At 33.2% G+C, this 21,297-nt stretch overlaps 1 protein-coding gene across 1 annotated transcript in view; it reads left to right on the forward strand.

Moving 5' to 3' along the window:
* TRDN (triadin) overlaps positions 1–21,297 on the forward strand; it is a 377,062-nt gene that overhangs the window by 273,689 nt on the left and 82,076 nt on the right. Inside the window, exons 23-24 of the mRNA XM_032274890.1 lie at positions 465–515; positions 15,058–15,096. Of these exons, the coding sequence (XP_032130781.1) occupies positions 465–515; positions 15,058–15,096 (90 nt within the window). The remainder of the gene's footprint in view (positions 1–464; positions 516–15,057; positions 15,097–21,297) is intronic.

Genomic DNA, 21,297 nt, shown 5'->3' on the forward strand with positions numbered 1-21,297 from the left:
TCTTGAAGTTAACTTGATTCTGAAGAGTAAAACACCACTACATGCATGATATATGCAAAGTTGTTAATTTATTATTTTTTTTTCACAAAAATGTGGCCTAAAAGAAATAAACTGATTTAGTGCTGATTAAACAGTTTTTGAATACTTCTGGATGCTGAAGTCATGGGATTTTTTAAAAATTACAGATAAATAAGGTCCTCTCCATCCAAATGCTTGTTCTCTTAAATGAACAAGTAGATTATAACCTGTTGAACATTATGCCTGTGCTAAAGAAAAATGATCAGATTAGGGCTTGTTGTATTCTGTACTGTTTTGTTGTCCCTATATGAGTAAAATCATTTTTAAAGTGCATTAGAAAATTTCCACTTACTTTCAGCTTACTGATAGCTCACTGACTTCATTATACAGGTATCTGAAAATCTCTTTGTCTTAGCTTCAAATAAATGTCCAACTTTTTTTTTCAGAACCTATTAAAGAGAAAGGAGAGAAGATTCCAGCTTCCCTAAAGGAAAAAGGTAATATAATACAATGAAATGTGAAGCCACATTGACCGACCCTTTAGATATTCAATTATTTGCAAGAAAGTAATAAATCATTTCATTTTCAGGCTTTCAAAGCCATAGCTTTAATTTGCCTTCATATGTTTTTAAGTAAAAGGAAAAAGATTTGTATTTCATCATTGAATTCTAAATTGTACTGTGAAACAAAAAATGAAAGCATAGCTGTGTCAGAAATACTGTAAAAACTTTAAAAAGTCAGATTCTATTCTGATCCATGGGTCTGTAGTGAAATGGTGGAATCTACATTTTATAGATATCCAAAGGGGAATCTTAGGAATAGCCATGGAAACCAAAGATTTAAGAGGAAATAGTAAAAATTTCTCAGTGAAATCTTGTGATTCTGTAAGTTCACAGATAATAGAATCATAAAGAAATTGTATAGCTAGGAGGAACTTGGAAACTGTAGTCCAATCCTCCTGTCTAACAGACAAATGAAACCTGAATAGTGAAGAGCTTTTTCAAAGTTATTATAGTTTGCAGTGGAGACAGCATTAGAACTTCAATCTCCTAAATTGAGCACTGTGCCTTTTCTAATGTGCCATGTTGCATCTCCAGCCTTTCCATTGTGATAGGCTTGAAGTCAGATGGATTCTGACATGCCATACATCAAATTACATCCCCTAAAACACAAATAAACTTGCCAAATCCAATGTAATAAATTTAATTTCTAACAAATCCAAGTATATTCTGTGGGCATGGCATTGTGCTCAGAGTTGTCTAATATTTCTTAGTGTCAGTGAACACTAAAAGAAATTTTCCATTGTGTATATCAACGAGTCACTGAAATTATAAAAACCATGTAATATACTTACTATTGTGAATGTTAGAACAAGAGCTGTTTCCCCATTTACTCTGAAGAGAAGATCTGTGTAAAATATTGACCAAACTTAGTAGAGGGACTTAGTGGTAAAATTTTCATCTTACTGGGATTATTTATTGCTAAGAGGATTTCTAGTGAGCTTACATAAACATGGATTGGGGTTGGGAGTGGTATGGAGATCAGCAGGAGAAGAAAGCTGACAGAACGATCAGTCAGAGAAACGAAGGATGCATGGAGATCCCCCATTAGTGAGTGTAGCAATGTATAAAACTGTACCCTTAAGTCATACTTTCCTAATTTTGCAATTAATTTTAAATTAAAGGTAATTGTTATTTAATGAAATGTAAAAGCACATGATTTTTTTCTCAGCTCCATACATACCTAATTAAAAAAATATTAAAAGCAAGATGGCTTTTAATATTTTAACATGGCACTTATGCCTTGTTTTAGAAATATGTTATTGTAACTAAAACTTTGTTTTCATCAGCTATTATGGCAGTTACTTTATTGGTATACACTATTTTGTTACTTTGGCATAATATGCAAATTAGTATATTTTGTCTTGCAAGGGATTCATATATGTTATCTTAAATGTCTAACAGGCAGGTATATAGTGCTACATTTCGGTATTCAAAGTTTATATTAATTGAGAAAGTTAAGAAAAACATCCTGGACTTATCTAAATGTTCATTCATCTTAAATAAATTCTAGGTTTCTTTAACATTATCTTACTGTTGGTTGACTTGGACATTACATAACAATGTAAGTTGAAATTATTAAATACCATTAGGTAATTTAATCATGCAATGATGCAATATTTCTTTTACCAGTATAAGGTGGAAGTATTTTTAAATGTGCAGACAGGAATATTATATATGTCTACGTTTTTATTTTAAAAGTTTAGTTTTTAGTCATTTTAGTTTCTGATTTCTGGAAATATCTACTCAAGGATCTTCTTCCTCTACTCTTCCAAACATGTTCTTTCCATAATCCCACACTAGGTGGTTGGATCTAGCACCAGCCAATTCATTGTTAGAGATATTAGCGATGGACACAGGGGCAACATATATCATATTGAAGAAGATATATTAGTTAAAACCTCATCTCACTAATACTGAAGTTTTACTTCATTACACCATTTTCTTCCTAATTTTTAGTGAGGACTAGGAGTAGACAATGATTTGTACAAAAAGTGAATTAAATGTAATTGCCAGAATAATTATTTTAAATCTCATTGCATTATTATTATTATTATTTTAGAAATTGAGCCCTTAAATTACTGTCAGGATTTTAATAGGTCATTTTTATTTTTCCCATTTAGAGTGACAATGATCTCTCTTAGATATTTGCCAGACTATTAATGGTGCTTTAAAATTTTATGCATTGAATTTCTTCTTCTTTTTTGTTGCAAACAACCAGCCAAAACTCAGACCTGTGATGCTGAATGTGAATGACAACTCTTGAACATTTTATCAGCAAAGTGGGATCATATCATGCAAAGTGACTTTGACTTTCACCTGTAAGAGGTGTTGTCTCTTTAGGCTGTCTTTCATTAAAGGGGATCAGTACCATCTCACACATATTGGAACAGTCACATCTCAAATAAATCTTTACTAACAGGAATTAACTTTAAAAGAAAGTTTTTTAAGTTAAAGTTTTAACCCTTCTTAGTAATTACAGAGCTCCTTAAACGGTTTCATTAAAGGAGCATCAGACATAATATGACAATATCATGCACAATTAAATGCGAAATTAATCTATTGTGTATTAATCATACAGCATTTAAATAGTCACAACATATTCTTCTTGAGTAAAGGTAGAACCATGTTCTAATTTATGCTGTTATATCTGGTTATGCACTAAACTCTTCTACTGAATTAAAATAAAAATGTTGTTCAGGGCTCATGAAGAGAGATTCTGATTCAGTAATCATGTATTGCAGACAAGAACTCTGGCTTTTTAACTCTAATTTTCAAGGAAAATGGAAGCATGTGTTCAAGATTTGAAGGCTTTTGTCATCTTCAGTACTTAAAATGAAAGATAAAGTATAGATGGATAAATTTAAAAAGACGTAACCATGTGCCATCAAGAGGGAAACATTTAACTGGTTTTGAAAAACAGAGCGAAAACAAGGTAGTAAGCTAGAATGAAGCTGTATGGGTGCTGGGCTCTGGATCCTTAAACAGAATTGCTGACCTGGAGTTGTGTTTCTATGTGATTAAGGCAATAATGTTCATTGGAATAAGCAGGGATTTTATGCAAGTCTCACTGCAATTAACCAGGTACTGAAGTGGAGCCCCCACTCAAGAAAAGAAAAGTGAAAAAATGGTGGCTGTAAATAGTTCTCTAGGGCTACAGAATAAGAAAATGCAGACCCAGGAAAATGGAGAAAATAAACTCAGCCCCTCATTTAGGACCTGAAGCAGCAGGGATAAGATAGGCATTACCCACAAACAAAATATTAGTATGAATAAGAGAAATTAGCATAACTTCTGGATACAAGATCATCCTATGAAAATTAATGTTTAACATTCCTAAACATAAGTGATGAATAATTCAAAAATTTATTAGTTCAGGGTACCCTATTCACAATGGAAACAAACTCTGTTACAAAGAACAAAAGTATCTAAATATTGATGACACTTTTACGTAAAAAATAATGAAAATATTTTTGAAATCCAGTTTTAAAGGCCTGAATAAGTGAAGCAATATTTTCTTTTCCTATCTGGAAGTTATCATTTACCTCTAAAGTAATGTATAGATTCATGTAAAAAAAATCAACAGTATTTTTAGAGAAAAGTCTTCTTAAATGTCTTTGAAATTTGAAAGGACAAAAGTGAGAATATATATTTTTTAAAAATAACAAGGTGGACTTGCCTGACGAAACACAGTTATTGTTTATACAAGTGCTTTAATTAAAACAATATGAAAATAGCCCAGGTGTGGGAATGCACACTGAGATAACATAATAGTGAGCCCGGAAATGAAGTCCTACCTGTAGGAAAGTACATTAGATAACAGATGTATCATTGAGAAAATAAATGGAAAACCACACATGCTTCTCACATAGGAAAAATTTTAAATTCCACTCTCATATTTGTGTAGAAAGAAATTTAAGACATCTTCAGGACTTGATGATAGAAGACAAACTTCAAACATTCAGGAAAATAGAGGAGAATATACATATAGCTTTTAGTTAAGTTAGGATTTCTTAAGACACAAAGAGAGTAAATCCAGAAGAAGATTAGCCACACATTGAGAAAATATATTGCAATGCATATAATGAGCAAAGAAAAATAGCTGATATTTTTTAAATTTACAGATTTTATTTTTAAAAGGAAAGCAATCACCTGAAGTTGAAAATTCGCCAGTTTCTATTTATTTTAAAAATAGCTAATTGAACAAATGACAAAATAATAAATTTATAATCCCTGAAAAATGGGGTGATATTTGTAATCAGTACTTCTTGGTTAATCTGTAATATGGGCTAGCAATTTATTTCTATGACATAGTTTGATTCAAATAGATGATAGTGAACAATAGCAGAAATCGATCTAAACTACATAAAGTTTTTATAGGACTTTTATATAAACTCATTAATAATAGGTATATGTACATAAAAATTGGGGTGATATTAGGAAAAATATTAATATACTCAGAATTTAATGTTATGGACCTGATTAATATTTTTAAAAGTAGAAATACATTTCAAAATTTCTTCAACATGTTAGAAGCCAGATTCAATCAAAATGAGATGCTACACTGAAGTGAGATGGGACATTGAGATGGGATACTAGAAAAAGACAGGCTCAGCATATAAGACCATAAATCTGGTTTACACCATGCTGAGTTTAAGGGTAGAATTTTTAGGGCATTCTAGTAGAAATGTAGAGCTGGAAGCTGGCTATTTGGATGTGAGTATCAAAAAAAAAGATCTGGGTTGGAGATATACTCGTGAGTCTGTATTCTGAATTTGAAGATGTAGGCATACCATGCATTATGAGATTTCTTATGGAAAGAGCCAAGAGTAAGAAGAATAGAGTTCTAAGTAAAGCTAGTAAGACAATAAAGTTAAGTCTCAAAATTGAGGAGCCTAAAACCTTCTTCTTAACATGAGTGCAACCAACAAACTTGAAGTCTAACACTAGTAATCACTCTCTCTACCATTTATTTTCCAGAAATTGGTATTTTTGCCTGTTTAGTTGTCACTAGTTTTTGTGTCTCATTGCAAAGGTCCAATGTTGGTTCTATAAGCACAATTTTAATATTGATTATCCAGATACAAACCTGCAGAGGAAAGCTCAATGATTTATTGAAGGAGTATGTGTTGTGTAGTCTGCTTTTATGAAAAAGAATCAAAACAGTTGATCTCAGAGACTTATCTCAAAAGGCATCTTTCAGAATAAGTTAATTCAACATATGCCATAGTAAACTCAACCAATGTCTTCATCTTGCTACATCTAGAGATCACAAATATTCCAGTGTCCAGTGATTAACATAAAAAGATTAAGGTTCATCTCAAAAATTCCAGCTTCAAAGTTATTTAGTGTTCTGATTCTGTTTAAACTGATATAACAGAATGTATTTTTCTTTTGAAACTGATAACTCTAAGAAGATTCGATTAATCTATATACTTTAGTCACCACACTAAATTTTAAAACATTTCCAATAGTATTGCAATTCACTCATGTCATCTTCACTCATGTCATTGTCATTCTCTAAGAAATATTAGAACTTGCAGTAAAATATTTTCACAGTCTAATAGTGGGTCTAGAATATTTGGTTCAGTAATAAACATTAGTATTTTAATTTTTCTGTACTTTTTCTGATTTTTTTGGTGCCTATTCTCTAATATAATTTCTTAACATGATTTAATTCTGCTCTGAAGTATTTTTCAGGAGAAATATTACAACTATCATGTTAACAGTGAAGAAATTGATGCCCAAAGATTAAATGATCATTTAAGATTTTTATGCTGGATTAGCTACCTAGCATCAGACTTAATAACCACCAAAAATAACCTTACTTTTCTTTTTTCAGTACTAGTATATATTAGCAAAAGTTATCCTAACACGTAGTCAAAATTTTTGTCTTTATACAAATTTTATCATGTTTGTTAGAAATGGAGGAAGGTTACAGATAATCTGTTGATTTAAAAAAAAAAAAATGACCAGCCAGGATTCTAAAGAATGAAATGTTAGAAGATGCCTTTAAAACCCATGATTACTCACTTTCTGAAGAACTGTTAAAGTGAAAGTTGGACCCATAACAGTAGTACTTTCACTTTAAGCAGCAATTTACAGCCTAACACAGTTGTTTGTCCACCGTGTCAAAATGCTAAGTTGATAGGATGGAAAGAGGTTATGTATTACAGTATTTTAAAAAGTAGTTGAGGGGGCCAGGATTTTCTCAGCAAGCATTGGCTTAACAGAAGTATTACATCCAAGCACTCTGAATTTTTATTTTCTTCATCCAAAATGTTAATGTACAACAACAATATGTATACAGCTGTATGTATATGAAATACATGTGCAAGTCTAAGTGGAGTGCTCCAACATTTCTTCCTTGGTATTTTTTAAATGTAAGCTGTATGTATATGAAATACATGTGCAAGTCTAAGTGGAGTGCTCCAACATTTCTTCCTTGGTATTTTTTAAATGTAAGCCCTCATTAAAACGGCAAAATAGAATGAAAGAATGGGTCACTATCACACTGTAAGCCCTCTTATCATATTTTATGCATATGTTCTAATATCCTTCTCTCCTTGAAGGGAAATCATTTTCTTTCTTTCTTTTTTTTTTTTTTATTTTTTATTTTTTTATTTTTTTAAGAAATGAGGTCTTGCTATGTGGCCCAGGCTGGCCTCAAACTCTTGGGCTCAGGAGATCCTCCTGCTTCAGCCTCCTGGATACCTGGAATTGTAAGCATGTACCTTTCTGTCCATTAACATCTTAAAAAATATATTATTTCTACTGTGAGATCATCTATTATTTTTACACTTTTGAACAAAATACAAGATGACTCATACTAAACCTATGACTTTTTATCTACTTAGTTGATTATTCTCACTTCAAAAAGAAAATCAATACTGGTACCCAGAAAAACAAGCAAGAGTCTAGTAACTTCCCCTCAATAAAGGAAAACCAAGGAATGCCTGCTTATTTACCTTGATAAGCGGCTTTTGCAGAACTTCCTGAACTCATTGAGTAGTTTAAAGTCAGCAGGCTCATTACCTGAAATATTTCCAACCAGCTGTCTGCCATCTTCAAATAACATCACAGGGCTTGGTTCTGACTATTTTTTGCAGGACCTACAAATGTGTGCAGCCACCTCCAATTATATCTTGCCCATTTAAATGCACACTCTTCACATTGGGAAGCTTTAGGAAAGAAAAGAGTAATGAAGCACATATAAGTAAGCATAAAAGAAAGAACAGATAAAAGCAGAATGACACTATCAGAAGTGTGGTACATTGCATTTAGCATATACAAAGGACAAAAGACCATGAAAATGAGATGATGACAGAATAAGGCAGGGACAATGTATGCGTTTATTCTGTGCTGCAAAGAGAGAATGCCCTATGGCCCATTTTATGTTTTTAATGTCCACTCAGCAAAGCTTTTCTGTGAGCATCAAACTCCTATGGGAATTTTGCCAAGGAAGAATTGCAGAATCAGGACTTAGGCATAAAGCATTGAGTCATGAACTAAGCGCCTGCATTACAAGCTGGAGCCAGTTTAGAACTATAGCTACAGAAACTTATCAAGCGTAATTGTTTTTGTTTTGCTTCCATTGTTGACTTAAAGGATCTGAGAGGTGTGTGAGAGAGACAGAAACAGATACAGAAAGACAGAGAACATGTGTGTGTAGAGTTGTACTTGTGTGTGTGCCTATGTGTTATGGAAAAAGCCCTGATGTCAGTAGTTTGAGGCTCTAGCTTCCTGAAATAACTAGCGATAAACAAATTAGTTCATGTAGCCACTCTGAATAGTTTTACCAGACTGAGACAAATTAACTATAAATATCTGAAGATAATGTGCACCAGGGATTAATGTCTGGTGAATCAGTTCTAATGTGCTTTTCCACACATAAAAGGGTTTTAGATAGTGAGACAGGGATTCTGCTTCATATTTTTGGATTAAACACTCTAAAAATGAGGCTAGCATTTTGATTTCCCTGTCATTTTGAAGCAGTATTTTAATTTAAATTTTGTTATGTATCCATAAGAATGTTTTAGTGTTCACATAATGTTCTGTGGATATTCTAGGCAGTGAGGCTTCAAAGATGAAAAGACAAATTCCCTGTCCTCAAAGATGTCACAAGACAGTGATAAGAGCTGGGACAGAGGAAGAGCAAAGTGTTTGCCAATGCTCCCTTCAATAAGGCAGACCAAATTTTAATCCAATCAGTGGATATCTATTATTTCAATATTAGTACTTGAATGTTCAGGAAATATTTGTTAAATTATTCAGACTAGCCACAAATTCCTGGTATAATTATAATATTCCTATTTCAAAAGGTAAAAAACATGAGAATTTGGAGAGTTTCAGAGACCACACATTAGATCATTTGGTTAATAAAGGAAATTAATTTCAAACTGAGGAACAGTTTGATTGGTTAGCTTTTGCCTGTTTGTTTTTCTTCAACTGCAGTGGCAAAAATTATCTCTGCAACTCTTTGACCAGGATGAGGTTGAACTATCACTTAAGAATATCATCACCTTGCTGCTTTATTATGCATGGAAGGATTCCTCAATTCATGAGCAAAGATGATACTAATTTAGAAAAATAATCAGGGAAAATGGGAGCATAGAGAATGCAAAGTGTCAAGACCATATGGACATGGCTAAATAAGAGAAAGGAAAATGTTAAACAGTTAGAAGAATATTGAAGTAAAGAAATATACAGCCATATAAGATGAAAAGCTATGTAGTCGCAGATGTCAGGTGTTGGTTTGCCATGTGACTTCACCCAAAGTTAGAACATTTTCTTCTTTTGACAATCTATGAAATGAAGAAGTTCAAAATCAAACTCAAAGGCAGTCAGATCTTATCTTTTTCAACAGTTATATTTATCTGGACCACAAAGCAATGTGTCTGCAGCAGAAGAAATCAAATACCACCTAGTATAGCAGACTGAATCTTTGCAAAATAAGCATTCCTCTTAAGACTTATTTAGCAAGGCTTATCCAATATCTGAAATATTGAAGTCAAGCTATTTAAAGTGACAATATTGCTATGTTCCATGCAATAATTTCTCATACAGAAAACAGAATGTGGAAGTGTGAGAGTGTGTGTGTTTGTGTGTGTGCATGCACACACACTGCATCCCATTTGCTCTAAGATAATATAGTTAGGACCACAATAAAGTTGTGAAACTGTGTGTCTGTGTGTGTGTAGTAGTAATAGCAAGTAGCAGTAGTAGTAGCAGGCTTTCATCCAAGTCCAAATATTCAAGAAATTCTGAATTTAAAAAGTCCAAACGATGGACAAGCCATGGGTTTGGAATAAATTTATGAATGTTGCTTATAACAAATAAAATGTTTTTATTTTAAAATACACATTGTATTTAAAATTGTGTTAGAAAAGTGTGAGAAAAGTAGTTTAAAATATCAATGAAATGACTGACATCCACCGTTTGCTTTGTACCTGGCACCATTCTAAGTGCTTCATGTTTAATTTTCACAGCAATCCTGTTTTCATTAACGTGAAAATTGAAGCACTGAGAGTTACTTGCCCAGGTCACACAGTTGCCTGATGCGGATCCAGAACTAGTGTCTGGCAGCCTGATTTTAGACCTACGTCCATTGCCACCATGTTTTCCAGACCCCCTCATACTAAAACTCACCTATGGTTGACCAGTGATAACACTGCTAATGTTCCTTTACATATTTTACAGGAGTAAGTTTTGTGACTTGCTTTTAAATATAACATCTTCCCATGTCATTAAATATTGAATACTACTCCAGGAGTATATGAGATGGTTACTCATTTTCTATTAATGCTCAGACTGCTTAGTTTTACCAGCTCAATGTAGAAAACTGCATAATTTGATTCATGATTTAAAGGCTGGCTTGGAAAAATAGAAACCTCTGTGACTATATTGTGTATGTTAATTATAATATTAATTAACTTTAATTATAATATTAATTATCTACTCAAGCTACTATTAGTAGCTTGAGTAGATAATACAACATAGATAATACAGATAGACTACTTATAAGATGTAGAATGTGATGTGCTATATAGTTTTTATGTATTAAATGCTTAACAGCTTTTAATTCTATCTGTAGCAACTGTAGTTACAGAAGTGTGTTTAAGTGCTTAAAACCTTGAAATTGGGAGAAAAAAACAGAATTCGAATCCCAGTTTTGTCATTTACTTGGGAGTATATAAACGTACTATTAAGTCTCAGTATTGTTATCTGTAAATTAAGTCTAACAATAACATTTACCACATAGGCGTGGTGTGTAAGGATTATGTAATTTGTCCTTTTTTAAACAAATATTTGCTGATCTCTCTTCTGTGCAAAGAACAGCCTAAGCACTCCCATGTATTAGGAAAAATAAAAATTCAACCCAGGACTCATGAAGTTTATATGCTATTAGGGTTAGAGAGCTAATAAACAAATGAATATTTAATATTATATAAATAAAATATATATATAACATATATTATATTAAGTATATTATATATGTTATAATCTATATATAATATAGATAACAAGTTAAGTATATTATATATGTTATCTACATATTATATATTGTATATATCTATATAATTATAGATATATGTTATCTATATTATATATGTTATCTATCTATATTATATAGATAGATATATAATATCTATCTATATATATAGATAGATATCATATATAATATATATAGATAACATATATAATATACTTAACTTAGAGAGAGACTACCGTATGGCAAATGCAAAGTGTCATTGGTTGGTTGCAAAATAATAATTATTATTATTTTATTGCACATGTAAGATATCTATGTGCTAAAGAAGCAACTGTGATACAAAATAAAGTGAGAAAAAATTAATATTTAGATTTTTCTCTTCAAAGTATTTAAAATAGAGGCATTCTGAAAAGAATGCAGATTCTTGGGATTTATATATTGAATAAATTTCTTTCTTTTCCTTTTATGAAGACAAAGCAGACTCCTAAACAGGGTTTGTCCTTCTGACTTAAGCACTGGCATGCTGAAATTTTGGTCTGCTTGTTCCACTTGCAAACATGTTGATGACATTGAAAAATCATTAATGAAGCTCCCTTCCCCAGGCCCATCAGCTATTTACATTTCACAAATGAAATCAACAGCCTGAAAAAGTCAGTGCTGCACAGGAAATGGCAGGCTGTTTGCCTCAACAAGAGCATGGCGACTTCTTGGTCCCATATTTTTGCAGTGCCTGTATGTGTAACCCAAAACGAAGGGCTCCAGTGGTAAATGTTTATAGAAATTAGATATTTTATTATACAACAATAGGTAGTGGTAGAAAAAATTAAACAGTAAAAACGGAATGAAAAATAAATACCCACCTTCCATCTCTCTGATATCCCAGTCCCAATGGCCCCTATTAACAACTGTCCTTTGTGTCCTGAAGCATTTCATTATAACTTTTTATTAAACTTTATATATGGAGAAAGTTTATATATATATCCACACATATGTAAATATATATATAGTAGTTTTCATATGACTTGAAACAAATCCTAGTTAGAAACTGCAGTCTCATATGGCTCAAAACATAAACACTTTATTGTCAGTAGAAATGCCATCTACAAAATGAGGGCACTGAGTTCTTAAAAACCAAGTAGCCTAATAAAAGAGCTGCTCAACTTAGAAAATCTGTTGCCAATTTCTTACATATCAATTCCTGCCTTGAATATTCAAGGGTAAAATCCCAATTCTGTTTAAAAAAAAAAAGAAAATTACTTTGAAAGATCATGCAATTTGAGTTTATGAGCATAATTTAAAAATAGCTAAACTCTTTATGTATATCACTGCTAACTCTCACATCAATTTTATAGCATTATTTTCTCCATTTAAGCAATGACAGAATAAAGACTTCAGGTTTTAAATAATGCCCAAGTTCACAAAACTTAGGAAATGGGCTTGCTTTTAAAGCCAGATTATACAACCTAAAAACCTACTCTTCATACACCAGAAGAACTTGTCCTGAGGTCATCTTTAGCATTACTGTTCACATAACACTAAAAAGCCAGTAGTTCTAGTAAGAGGGTTCACAGCCACACGTTAGATAGTACATGTTCATAAAGGTGCTTATAAAGTTCTGTGTACAGGCTAGAAGTTGGTTCTGGTTGTATTGTACCCATAACTGATAAAAATATTCTCCACAAGTTTTATTTTTTTTTCCAAATGATCGTTTGACAAATATTAAGGCTGAGAAGATTTCATTTCAAGATTATAGTAACAATGTGATTGACAGGGTGAGAACTGTGTGTTGGGTGGGAAGCAAGGATGTTTAAAATAGATACCTAGTCTTGATGAGCAAAATGCTAATGTGTCATAGGAAGAAAAGATTTAAATTTCTGGGGATTTGTTTCTAAGAAATTCAATATTCAAATCGGCCACACTTCAAAAACAAAACCAAGAAGGTGACCAAGATCATACTATCTAGACCTTGGGATATGACCCCACGTGAAGGGGAATAGGCTGGGAAAATGGAATCTTAGTTCTGCCACCTGGCAGATGGATGAGCTTCTGCAAACTAATTTCTGTAAGCTTCAGTCACTTCATCTACCAAATGAGGATTAAAACAGCATGTACTTCGTAGAATAATGGAATAATGCAAGTTAGCAATTGACCAGCACTTGAGCCATAATAAGTACTCCAGAAAAAATAATTCTCATTACTAGAATTGTGCTAATTTGCTTGAAAGTTTAAACTATACTGTTGATCTAGCATAGACTCAATAAAGACAAAATTATTAGAGAAAAAATGTTGTTTCCTTTCTAATGAAGCCAAAAACTCATCAGAACTCACCACCAAAAAGAATTGTGTTATTTAGACTAAGTAATTACATAAGAATGAACTTTAGACTAAACTGGTTGGAACAAAACATAGCATCAGGAAACCCAATAATTGAAGGTATCATTCAATTGTTAATTGAAGGTATCATTCAATTATTGGAGGCCATATTTGCTATCATTGGACACATAAATATATCACTTATATATTTTTTAAAAGATTCTAAAACAAAATATAAATGCAACAGCCATATGACAATGAATTTTTATCTCTAGTTCTAGAGGCATAAGATGAATCAATTTCTTTTAGGATTATAGATACACAAGAGGGAGCCTTTGGTCTTTCTATATACTCCATTTATTTCACTCATCCATTCCTTCAACAACATTTATTGATCATATGCCCCATATCAGGTATTTCATCCGGTGCTGATATTTGAGTTATAAACAAAGCACAGTTCTTGCCTTAATGGAGCTTGAAATCTAAAGAGTGGTTACAGACAATAACAAAAGTTCCTAAAATACTGTGGCTCACAGAAAACGTTAAAATAGGGTACATCTACCAAGTTAAGCGAATGGGTCAAAAAGGGAGAAAATATGTGCCAAAGAGTGTCAGAGGGCATGAATAGCGCTGATACTACTTTTTACAGGAAGTAGGATGTAAACGGCTATGACATTCTTTATTATACAAAATTCTGCAGTTGAATTCGTGTTTTACATTATAACTACAGAAAATGAGACACTGCTAGGCTAAAACCCAAATAAAGATAGTAGCATTATCCCTTATACATAATTTATGCTCAGTAGATATTCCAACTATGAGCTCAGCTTTTCTTCTGCTGTTTGAAGGGGGGAAAACTATCATGTACCAGAACTGTTCCGTTAATCACAGGAAAATTCTATGCCAAGAGTAGGGAACTATAAAGCCTAGGCAAACTTGGTTAAATAAAAGTATAGACTGGCCACATAAAAATATAGTCAACTATCTTATTTGTTAGGGTGGTGCTGTAAATATTATTTGAATAGTTTAAAAAAGCTGTGAATTTATTCTATACTGGTATTTTTAGAATGCAGAATTTCTAGACAAAAGACATTGTCCCAGGGCAATAAGAGAACAAGATACTTTATTTCACTGATTGTTTATATATTAAATTTAAGTAAAATTAATTCAGCTTATAAAATTAATAATTATAGAAATACAGAACAATAATTATATAATTTTGAAATTATTAAATTAACCACCAGGTGGAGCCCCATGAATTAAATTTCTGGTAGTCAAAAACAGAAAATTGCTTAAATTGGTCAGATTAGGAAAATTTTTAACATTTTTCTTCTGAACAATTTTTATTAATTTTTTTAATTTATAATATTTAGATAACTCATAAATTATAAACCTGGTTTTTATTAAAGACCAGAGCCAAATTACTTGATTAGCATGAAACTTTTTGCAAACTGGATTTTAAAATTAAAGCATTTTTGCTTACATTACTTTAGTTAATTTACTAAAGATACATATTCCATTAATAGTTTGATAACAGTATGTAACTATAATTAAAATTGAGAACAGACAAGTAAAATTAGTAAAGCCAACTTATTAATCCACATTGTACTATTTTTCAAATCTTAATATTTTTCCATTTTGTTTGTACTTGTTTATGTGTATGTTTTACCACAGAACCTGAAACTAAAAAAGATGAAAAGATGTCCAAAGCAGGTAAGGGATGTTTTGTAAGATTTACATACAAGGAGATGTTCTGTTAAGTTGGAACGAAACTAGTTTTACAGTTTTAAAATCACAGCTGGATAAAACCTTTAGACATCCAAAACATTTAAAAAATACTGATGCTACCTGCCATATATTTTATAAGTAATAAGCAATAAAATTAAATGTATGCTAAAGTTATCAAAAATTCCTTGCTTTCTGATAGCAGATTTTGGGTAACTTTATCAAAGCACTAGAACCATTAGCACATACTGCTCTTTGTTTATTTACTGGGCAATTGAACACTGTGGGCATATGAAATGCTCAGAGGGTAACTTAAATGTCAGAAGCTCTGGACAGAGTGTAACAAATGCCTAAAACTTAGTATTATCATGGAATGAGTTTTATAAACTTACATTTATCTACTTTCAACCATTTTTGATCTCCAGAAAAGGAGTTCCACGTGGTTCAACCTAACAGACTCCACACTTTTCTTTCCCACTATTAAATATGCAAATATTGTATGGAGAAGTAATCTATCGCCCTATTGGTCACTAATTTGAAAATTGAAATACTTTTAAAATAGACGTTCTGAAAGCAGGTTTTGCAAGGGAAGAAATCAAGAGGTTAGCTGGGCACTCAAGGCAAGTGATGAAAGTTGAGTGGTTAAATATTATAAAATAGGGGAAAATGTCGAAAAGAAAGACAATAAATATTAAGGAAAATTTCAATTACAGTCTATCTATGGCTAATCCTAATTCACGTATTTTATATCTACATAAGGAAATTTATGTTTTTATGTCTTATCTATGTAAAAGAAAGTTTTATATATATATATATATATATAATGTACATACATATATTTCTCTGTATAGCAGAAGTGATACCACATAAAAGCAGACATTCATATTGTTAGTCTAAAAATATTTGCATATACTCATTTGTACAAATATTAATCTATATTTAAGCAATTATTTTCATTAACCCTTTAATGTATATTTTAAATATTAAAGTCACTTCTCTTAAGAGTACTACTATCACATCAGAATAAATTGTTTAAGTTATTTTCTTATTTTTAGGTGAATGAGCCTGCCCATTTCAAGTAATTTTATATGATTTTAAAACATGCATTCTTTGGAAGATCAATGAAAAGTTGAACAATTTTAAACTGCAGAAAAACAGCATAATAGAGAGAAAATGATATGTTGAGTATTTACATCAAAAGTTACAAGTGAACTTTAGATATACCTGCAGAAAGGAAAAACTGCATACAAAAAAATGCCTTATTATTGTTAGCACATTTACTGGAGTAGTGAAAGCTCACTAATCAGATAAAAGGTGCATTAGTTGCCCTTTTCTACTTACATAACATTGTATTTTATGCTTTATTTTACTGATGAAATAGAAAAAGTGAGATATGCACTAATAATTTTCTATTAGTTTACATTAAGTATTTATGTCTATGTTATTATTACTTAAATTTTATTTTAAGTTCAGGGGTACATGTGCAGGATGTGCAGGTTTGTTATGTAGGCAAAGGTGTGTCATGGTGTAACCGGGTCTTTTTCTTGGGTGCTGGTGAGGCAATGCTCCCCTAAAAGAATGCTGTGGGTTCTTGGCCTCCAATCTCTTAAGGAATAAGTGGTGGGACAGCTGCAGGTGTGCTGTATGCTTGTAAAAGTAAATATTGGACCCAAGAAGTGTTGCAGAAAGGTGATTTTATTTAGTTAGAGAAACAGAAGGAAAGGAGAAGAAGAGAAAGATTTCCAAGAAGAGTGTGGAAGGGGATTCCAGAGGGGAAATCGAGAGGGGAAAGGGAGTTCCCACCATGTGGGAGGGGATTCCAGAAAGCTGGAAATTCGGTGTGGGTGAAGGAGCAGGGAAATTTATCCTGGAAGAAATTCCCACCTTCCCAAGTTCCTCTGGCCAATGAAAGGAGTTCCTTAGAACTTCCACTGGAATGATTGACTTTTAGTTTCTTCATGCTCCTGTGAAATTCAAACATAAACCGTTAAATCTCCCAGATGGAGAGAGATGGGAGGGGGGCATAGCACTGGGGAATTATTGCCCTTAAAACTATGACCACTCATGGACCCTGAAAGAGAACACAGTCCCTCAATGGGGGTTTGTTGTACCAATTATTTTATCACCCAGGTGTTAAGCCTAGTATCCATTAGTTATTTTTTCTGATCCTTTCCTTCCTCCTACCCTCCACCCTCCAATTGGCCCCAGTGTGTGCTGTTCCACTTTATGTGTTCATAAGTTCCCATCATCTAGCTGCCACTTATAAGTAAGAACATGTGGAATTTGGCTTTCTGTTCTTGCACTAGTTTCCTAAGGGTAATGGTCCCCAGCTTCATTCATGTCACTGCAAAGGACATGATCTTGTTCTTTTTCATGGCTGCATAGTATTCCATGGTGTATATGTACCACATTTTATTTATCCATTCTATCATTGATGGCATTTGGATTGATTCTATGTTTTTGCTATTGTTGATAGTGATGCAATGAACATATGTGTGCATGTGTCTTTATAATAAAAGGATTTATATTCCTTTGGTAGACACCCAGCAATGGGATTGCTGTGTTAAATGGTACACCACATTGGTCACTGATGAATTGCCACACTGTTTTCCACAATGGTTGAACTAATTTACACTTTCACCAACAGTGTGTACGTGTTCCTTTTTCTCTACAACCTCACCAGCAACTGTTATTTTTTTACTTTAATGGTAGCCATTCTGGCCGATGTGAGATGATACTTCACTGTGGTTTTGATTTGCATTTCTCTAATAATCGGTAATATTAAGCCTTTTTCATACACTTGTTGGCTGCATGTATGTCTGCTTTTGAAAAGTGTTCATTTCCTTTGCCCACTTTTTAATGAGGTTTTTTTTTCTTGTAAATTTGTTTAAGTTCCTTACAGATTAGTCCTGTGTCGGACACATAGTTTGCAAAAATTTTCTTCCATTCTGTAGGTTGTCTGTTTACTCTGTTAGTAGTTTCTTTTGCCATACAGAAGCTCTTTGGTTTAATCCCATTTGTCAATTTTTGCTTTTGTTGCAATCGCTTTTGGCGTCATCCTTATAAAATCTTTGCCAGTGTCTATGTCCTGAACTGCATTGTCTCGGTCTTTTTCCAGGCTTTTTATATTTTTAAGTTTTACATTTAAGTATTTAATCTATCTTGAGTTAATTTTTATATATATATGGGTCCAGTTTCAATTTTCTGCATATGGCTAACCAGTTATCCTAACATCATTTATTGAATAAAGAATCCTCTCAGTTTTGTCAAAGATCAGATAGTTGTAAGTGTGTGGTCTTATTTCTGGGTTCTCTATTCTGTTCTTTTGGTCTATGTGTCTATTTTTGTACCATGTTGTTTTGGTTACTGTAGCCCTAGAGCATAGTTTGAAGTCAGGTAACATGCCTCCAGCTTTGTTCTTTTTGCTTAGGATTGCCTTGGCTATTTAGACTCTTTTTTGGTTCCATACGAATTTTAAAATAGTTTTTCTAATTCTGTGAAGAATGTCAATGGTAGTTTAATGGGAATAAAAATATCTGGGATGGAATTCCCAGGGGGAAAGGCAAGCTGCTATATTTGCTGTTTGGGTGACTCAGCTGTGTCAGCCTGTAGGCTTTGGAGAGCCCAAGCCAACCTGGGCAGAAGTGGTACTCCAGCATGGCACAGCTGCTCTACAAAAGTGTAGCTACACTGCTTCATTAAGCAGGTCCCCCATCCTGTTCCTCCTGATTGGGCGAGACCTCCCAACCGGGGCCTAAAGCCGCCTCCTACAGGTGTGTTGGGGCCAGCACCAGGTCGATACCACTCTTGGACACAGCTCGCAGAGGAAGGGACAGTCTGCCATCTTTGCTGTTTTGCAGCCTTCACTGGTGATACCTTAAGGCACTGGAAAATCTGACATGACTAGGGATTGGAGCAGACACCGAGAAAACACAGAAGCCCTATGGAAGGGAGGCCAGACTGTTTAAAGAAAAACACAAACAAACAAACAAAAATCTCCATTCAAAGGGCAGCAACCTCAAAGATTGAAGTTGGATAAGCCCACAAAGATGAGAAAGAATCAGTGCAAGAATGCTAAAAACTCAAAAAACCAGAGTACCATCCTCCCTTAAAATGACCACATCACCTCTCCAGCAAGTAGCAGGTTCTCACAAAACTTTATGTCATCACAATAGTAGCAAGAAAGGCTACAAAATCACTATAGTAGTACAGTATGTACTACAGTTAATTTTATACAGTTATCATTTAATACTGAATCTTTATATTTGCTTACGTTTCTCTTGTCTTTACCTTGTATGATGTGAATGTTTATAGTAGAAGTTTAGATAAATATTATCTTTTTATAATTGATTTGCATATTTGTGTATTTTATGGTAACATGACAAAACAGACTAGTACCAGCATATATTTTATGCAGTTATGACATACCTCTTTATTTTTTTGATATTTTTACACAATGCAGTTCATGTGTGTTTTTTCAAATTGTTGCACACCTCCCCCAAAATTCCTGATGTATTTATTGAAATAAAAATCTATTTATAAGTGAACCTGCCCAGTTCAAATCTGTGTTATTCAAGAGTCAACTGCATAAGAGCAGCTGAGACAAGGAGATTACTATAAAGTATGATGGAAATAGTGTTGGCCTTATACTAAAGATCCATGTATTTGAGTCCCTTTGCCCCTTGTTTAGGGGTGTAACTTTACTTAAATTACTTAATGTTTCCGAACATTAATTTGCTTATCTGTTGAGTGAAGCTCATCATACCCATCTCACAGGTTTGATGCATGAAACAGAAGTGATGCTTTCTACTTGGTTCAGTTTCAGTGTGATAGCTATATCTGAGTGCTAGGCCAGAGACAGGAGTAAGCACAGCACTGGTGAGGAGAGGACTTAGGAAATTCCAGGGGTCACATGGCTAGCAGAAGATGGCAAAGCTGCAGTAGTAGGATATAGCCATATGAAGGTAGCTCTTTAAATATAGGAGTGGGGGCTTAGAAGACTAAAGTGACATTTTAATTCTTGAGGCCATAATTGAGAAGAAGGTAGAATTGTTAGTCTTATATTGACATGAAGAGTGAAATTCTAAGAAAAAAATCAGGAGTTTGCACCAGAATCCTTTTATAACAATCTAGGTATTATAAAATAAAAGTAGGAGCAGCATAAAGGTGGCATAAAGAGAAAGCAATGACCTTGCGATATTTACATTAAATTAATTAACGTTGATTACTTTCAAAATTATTTAGAGCCATGACTAATATTTAGTAAATTATTTTTTAAGTTTTAAAAAAATCACTCAACTTTGAAACCTGTTGAAAACTACTAATGACATTTTGTTACATATTCCTTGAAGCCTGTGAGTACATATGCTTTAAAACGGCGATCATGCTCTCTGTACTGTGTTATAATGACTTTTGTAATCATCAAACTGTTTCACAGGAAAATAATAGATGTTGATGACATTAGTTCTGTATAACTACAAAGTCGGAAGCATGAGAGGATGGAGAAGGTAATTAACTAGAAGTTGCAAAGGGAATTCAAGCGGGGTGGATGCTTATGGAGTGTCTACACAGAGATATTCTATAGACACTTGTAGGTTGGGAACATTTTGTATTCATGAGGTGGAGAGGTTTAGAGTAGAAAACAAAGGAAAGAAAGGGTTCTTCGAAGCTGAGAAAAAGAAATACTTATACATTGTTGATGGGAATGTAAATTAACTCAGCCACGGTGGAAAGTAGTTTAGAGATTTCTCAAAGAACTTGAAACAGAACTACTGTTCAACCCAGCAATTGCATTACTGGGTATTTATCCAAAAGAAAACAAATCATTTTACCAAAAAAACACATGCACTCATATGTTCATTACAGCACTCTTCACAATAGCAAAGACATGGAATCAATCTAGGTGCCCGCCCATGTTGGATTGGATGAAGAAAACGTGGTACATCTACATGATGAAATACTATGCAGCCAAACAATGAATAAAATCATGTCTTTATAGCAACATCGATGCAGCTAAGTGAATCAGTGCAGGAACAGAAAAGCAAATATGCAAGTTCTCAGTTATAAGTGGGAGCAAAACAGATACTCATGGACTTAAAGATGGCGGAAATAGACAGTTGGGACTACTAGAGAGGGGAGAGAGAGAGGGAATAAAGGATTGAAAAACTGACCATTGGGTGCTGTGCTCAC

Source organism: Sapajus apella, unplaced genomic scaffold (assembly GCF_009761245.1).
Source record: "Sapajus apella isolate SASKATOON/1434 unplaced genomic scaffold, GSC_monkey_1.0 scaffold6, whole genome shotgun sequence".
Classification (NCBI taxonomy): domain Eukaryota; kingdom Metazoa; phylum Chordata; class Mammalia; order Primates; family Cebidae; genus Sapajus; species Sapajus apella.